The 5,823-nt window shown below is 35.1% G+C and overlaps 1 protein-coding gene across 1 annotated transcript; it reads left to right on the forward strand.

The window, feature by feature from the left end:
• The first annotated feature begins 798 nt into the window (after positions 1-798).
• Positions 799-4,692, forward strand: igfbp1a (insulin-like growth factor binding protein 1a). The gene is made up of 4 exons (XM_067384830.1): positions 799-1,282; positions 1,821-1,978; positions 3,336-3,464; positions 3,702-4,692. Exons 1-4 carry the CDS (start codon positions 907-909, stop codon positions 3,825-3,827), a joined length of 789 nt encoding a protein of 262 aa, XP_067240931.1. The 5' UTR covers positions 799-906; the 3' UTR covers positions 3,828-4,692.
• The last annotated feature ends 1,131 nt before the right edge of the window (positions 4,693-5,823 follow it).

The raw sequence follows: 5,823 nt of genomic DNA on the forward strand, positions 1-5,823 counted from the left end.
GTGGAGCTTTTGTTCGCCCTGTCCTAAAATAAATAACAAATTGCATCCCCATAACATGAAGCTGAATAGCTTGTTCTTCAGTCTATTAAAAACCGAAGAAGCTGCAAGGAACATTAGATTGGAAGAGAGAACTACAAATAGACCTAGTTTCACTTTTTTGTTGTAGTGAATAAATGACACATGATCCAGAATGAAATTGCGGAATATAGTTCAGATGAGTTCAAATTAATTTGTAGGCCAGCCTACAAATTAATTTGAACTCATTTGAACTATATTGCTGTTTTACTATGTATCTATCTATCTAATTAATTTGAACTATTTTTACTATATATATATATATATATATATATATATATATATATATATATATATATATATATATATATATATATATAACTAAGTCTTATTGTTTTGTTTTTCATTTTTGAGAGCCTAATTTGTGACGCCAAGGAGAAGTAACATTTTCCCAGTTTCCCACAGTTTCCATATATAGTTTATTTAGCCTATTTGTGCATTCCTGCTGAATCTATGGGAAACACACCTAATTATTGTTAAATCGGATATGATTCTTCTGGGATAGTAAGCACACGTTTTTTTCCCCACAAATTTATAAACATTATGTTCTGATACAAACAGTGACGCATTTTACGCGCTGTGTTCAAGGAAACACCTCGGACTGGATCTCCAGCAGCCAATCGGAGCAGAGGGGGATCATTTAAGAAATCATTGATATTGCCAATGCGTCAAACACGAGCGTGTCAGCGGGACCCGGTGCGCGTATAAATACCGCGAGGCGACCCGGAGAGAGCTAGTCATTTTGAAGAGCGCAAAGACAGCGAGGAACTCCTCATTTCACTTCAGCTGATATTTATTTATTTATCTATTTATTCTGAGCCTTGCTTTGGGATGAACAGACTGCTTCTGAACTTTTTCTGGGTGGCAGCATTCAGCGCACTCCTTTCAGCGCCGGGGCTCCGGGCTTCCCCAGTGGTTGGGCAGGAACCTATCCGCTGCGCCCCGTGCTCCCCGGAGCGGCTGGCCGAGTGTCCTGCGGTGGATGCCGGCTGTGAGGAGGTGCTTCGAGAGCCGGGCTGCGGCTGCTGCCTCGCCTGCGCGTTGAAGAGAGGTGACCCGTGCGGGATCTACACTGCGCCCTGCGGCTCGGGGCTCCGCTGCTTGCCGAAACCTGGAGAAGCCCGACCCCTGCACGCTCTCACCCGAGGACAGGCGGTGTGCACTGAGACCCCCGAGCCTGATCAGAGCCAAAGCGACACAACGCCAGGTACCAGCAGCGTCTCATAAGACTACAATAGCCGTCAGTGCAGATAGTAGATCACATCATGCCATCTCGATGGTTCAACCGCTGACGAGATTCCATCAGCGTTAACAAACCACTATTTAGATATGCATTAAATATTATTTTAGCGAATAAATAAGAGGTCGACTCTTATAAAGGAATTTTACCTTTAAAAAAAACAAACAAATTTAAATGTCTGACTAATAAATGTAGCCTAAAGGTCTGTCGAGCAAACCTCAATAATCTTATAAAAACTTAAAAAAAAAAAAGTTTTTATTAAATGCAAACCTATAAAGAAAATGATAGGGCTGCAAATGACAAGACTTGGCACCCGAATCTGACTAAAGCGCGTGAGCGACGTTCCGTTGTTATGGTTACCCCCCTCTGTTGTTTTAACGCCTATTTTGGCGACAGGTGAAAATATGCGCTCTGATTGCATCAGTTAAAACCTGAACGTAACTGAAGAAATAACTTTCATTACGCAATTGGTCACCAATAATCCTCACCATGCTTCTTCTTCCAGATCATCCTGAGTCCAACAACGGGGCAATGTCCATGAATGAAGGCAGCTCAGCGGTCTTCGTGCCCGGGCACGGCAAGCCATTCGACCCGCGGGTCATCACTGCTAAAGAGAGCATGAAGGCCAAAGTCAACGCTATACGCAAGAAACTGGTGGAGCAGGTGAGCTTCTGGCACCTCAGTTTTATACATGTCCCAAAGAAATCCGTAAAGGTTTAGTTAGCTAGATTTAAAAAGAGACTCCGGTACCATGTACGGCCACAAGAGGGCAGTACAGGGCAAGAACGAGTCTGTATATTTGGTATGCATGGCGCATTTTTTTAGAGCTAATGATTAAAATAATAAAAGAGCTAATAAAAATAATTAAAATTCTGAAAATATTTAATTAAAAAAGTTAAATATATTATTATTATTATTATTATTAGTTGTTGTAATAATAATTTCTTAAATATATGAAACAATGTTGTTGTAAAATATTAATAACCAGCAAATAAAAGCTTATAATGTGTGTGTGTGTATATATATATATATATATATATATATATAAATATATATATATATATATATATATATATATATATATATATATATATATAAAATGTCTCATTTTTAGAGCTAATAAAAATAATAAGAGCTAATAAAAATAATTAAAATGCTGAAATTATTTAATTAAAAAAGTTTAATATCTTATTATTATTCGTAGTAGTTGTTGTTGTAATAATAATTTCTTAAATATATGAAATTATTGTGTGTGTGTGTGTGTGTGTGTGTATATATATATATATATATATATATAAAATGTCTCTAAATAATCATTTTTAGAGCTAATAAAAATAATAAGAGCTAATAAAAATAATTAAAATGCTGAAATTATTTAATAAAAAGTTCAATATATTATTATTATTAGTAGTAGTAGTAGTAGTTGTTGTTGTTGTTTTAATAATAATAATAGTAATTTCTTAAATATGTGAAACAATGTTGTAAAATAGTAAAATATTAATAACCACCAAATAAAACCTTATGAATATATATAGATATATATATATATATATATATATATATATATATATATATATATATATATATATATGTGTATATACATGTGTATATACATATATATATATATATATGTTTATATACATATATATATATATATATATATAAATATATATATATATATATATATATATATATTTAAATGTCTCTAAATAATAATTTAATTATTTAAAAATGTCTCTAAATAACTATTTTTAGAGCTAATACTTAAAATAATGAGAGCTAATAAAAATAATTAAAATGCTGAAATTATATTTTGTTATATAATTATATTTTTTATATAATAATAATATACTAGTAGTAGTTGCTGTTGTTGTAATAATAATTTCTTAAATATGTGAAACAATGTTGTAAAATATTAATAACCACCAAATAATATATATATATATTTAATATTTCTAAACTTTTATTTGGTTATATTATTTTTAAAAAGTCTCTAAATAACTATATTTTTTCTCTCTAGGGTCCTTGTCATATTGAACTGCAGACGGCCCTTGACAAGATCACTAAATCACAGCAGAAACTGGGAGACAAAATGACCAGATTCTACCTTCCCAATTGTGACAAACACGGTCTATACAAAGTCAAACAGGTGAGCAGAGTCTTGTGTGCAAGTATTACAGAAACCAACCAACAAGTCCTGATTTCACACTGAGAGTTTGTGTGTTGGTATATGAAGCTTAATGTGTGATATTCAACAACACGATGATATACGTGTGATGGCCGAGTGTTAGAACCACACTCCACTGAGAACTAGGCTGTGCATGCAAGCTTGTGTTTCTAGAGAATGAAATAACCCGTCTCACTCTCTGTCTCGTTTTCCCCGCAGTGTGAATCGTCTCTGGATGGTCAGAGGGGGAAGTGTTGGTGTGTGTCATCCTGGAATGGGAAGAAGATTCCTGGATCAAGTGACCTGCCAGCAGATGCCGAGTGTCCCGAGGAACTCAACCACTGATCTGTCTCACACACACACACACACACACACACACACAGGGGGACCTAAAGAGCCACACACACACACACACACACACACACACACACACATACATGTAATACCACTGAATTTTATCATTATATTTTTAAAAAAATATCTTAGTATTTATTTATTGTTAGTGGTGATATTTAATTCAGGTACACTGTTTTTGATTGGTAAATTCCCTGAACTCTCCAAAAAAAAAAAAAAAAAAAAAAAGAAAATCTATTTTTCTGTATAGAAAATATGTATTTTACATGAAGTACCCATACTTATTTATTTAAACTGAATGTATTCATTTCGATATCTGGATAAGAATATTTATTCCTCATGCCTTATACATATTTTTGTATGGTGTAAATCTGTATATTTGATGTATATAGATTACTGTGTCTTTTGTCTTAAACTTCCTCCAGGCTTGCTTTGTTGGAAAGGAATGAAATGGAAAAAAGCACTGCATGACCAAACCTCTTTGTCACTGTCCGTACATTGCCATATTTTTATACTGTATGTGTTTTTTTTTATTATATTTTACTAATTAATTTCATCGTTTTTGTTTATAATGATTGAGATAAGATGGACATAAAAGTGGGAAGCTTTTTTCCCAGGATTCTGTGTTTATTTTTTACATTCAAAAGTATTGATCTTTACAGCTTTTGAAACGGGTAACTGCCTGTTCCTACCTCTGTCTTTTAAGTTTATCAAATGGGCTATTTTTATGTTTGTAAAATACTTTCCTGTATGATCAAAAGTGATATCGCAGTCGTATTGTATTTGTCAATCCTATTTGTGTTGTCTACATACTGTGGTCCATTTTTTTTTTTTTTTTTTTTTTGCGATGCAATGTCTACACTGAGGAAAAGAGATTCAGACGTTGCTTCACTCCAAAGCATTTGCTCGTGTGTGTATAACATATTTTTCATGGTTTGTAATTGTATGTCAATGTGGGTAAAAAAAACTATTTAATAAATCATCTTTACAAGCACCACAGTGTCAGTCATTTAAACTCTCCCTCGGGTCATATGAGGAGCTGCGGTGAACTAGGAAGCAAGACTCAGTCAAACTCAATTAGTAATGTCAGGACAAAACAACAACACCTCAACATAATGGGAAACCTGTTAAGACAAACCACGAAGTGCAAAAAATTGCATTTCTCTCTCTAGATTTCTCCTGCCAGGCTTGATTATGTTCAGTTTTGTCTATATTTAAAACTGCCTGGAGGCAGAGCCGTGTATGTGTGCACATATGTGTGTCCTTATCGTGGTAATCTCAAATGAAGCGGACTAACTTTAGCTCGGTATTTTGGGGAACCGGGCTCCACTCTCTACGGTGCCTTTGACCTGTGCTGTGTTTGTGCTGGATGGCCAGCGATACGCCCTCCCCTTTTGCCTGATGACCAGCCTCTGCGGCACCACCCTTTACACCTTTATCTCAGTTTTGTAAACCGCAGGAGACAAAATTTAGTTGCTTCATTGGAAATACCCAACCCCATTTGACATTATGGGTGCAACTGGCACCAAACAAACACAATGTTGCATTGTAACACCTTGCTCGTTAGTATTTTCACGGCATCCAGAATGTTCTAGAAATCATTATGGACACCGAAAATTAAATTAGGAAAAAGAGTATTTGACCTCATCCATATGAGCAATTTCATTTCATGAATTGTGGCATCGCAGCTTCTTTTTTGAGAATTGGCTGCGCTGACACGGCTCGGACAAGCGAATAACTATGCTAATGTGAATGGGGTCTCTGTGTGTAGATTTGAGGAGTAATGACCTGTGCGGGGCTCAAACTAGAGTATGAAATGAAGCGGTTCAAAGATGTTGACCCTGTTACACACAAGAGATTTTAAATCTGCATTGCCCCCGGCGCTCTGTTATACTAATGACAAAATTGCTGTAGCTAATGTGAATGAACCATTGTTTTGAAACCCTTAACAGTGACACTAGCCACCTTATCTAAATGAATGAATAAT

Source organism: Chanodichthys erythropterus, chromosome 4, assembly GCF_024489055.1.
Source record: "Chanodichthys erythropterus isolate Z2021 chromosome 4, ASM2448905v1, whole genome shotgun sequence".
NCBI lineage: Eukaryota > Metazoa > Chordata > Actinopteri > Cypriniformes > Xenocyprididae > Chanodichthys > Chanodichthys erythropterus.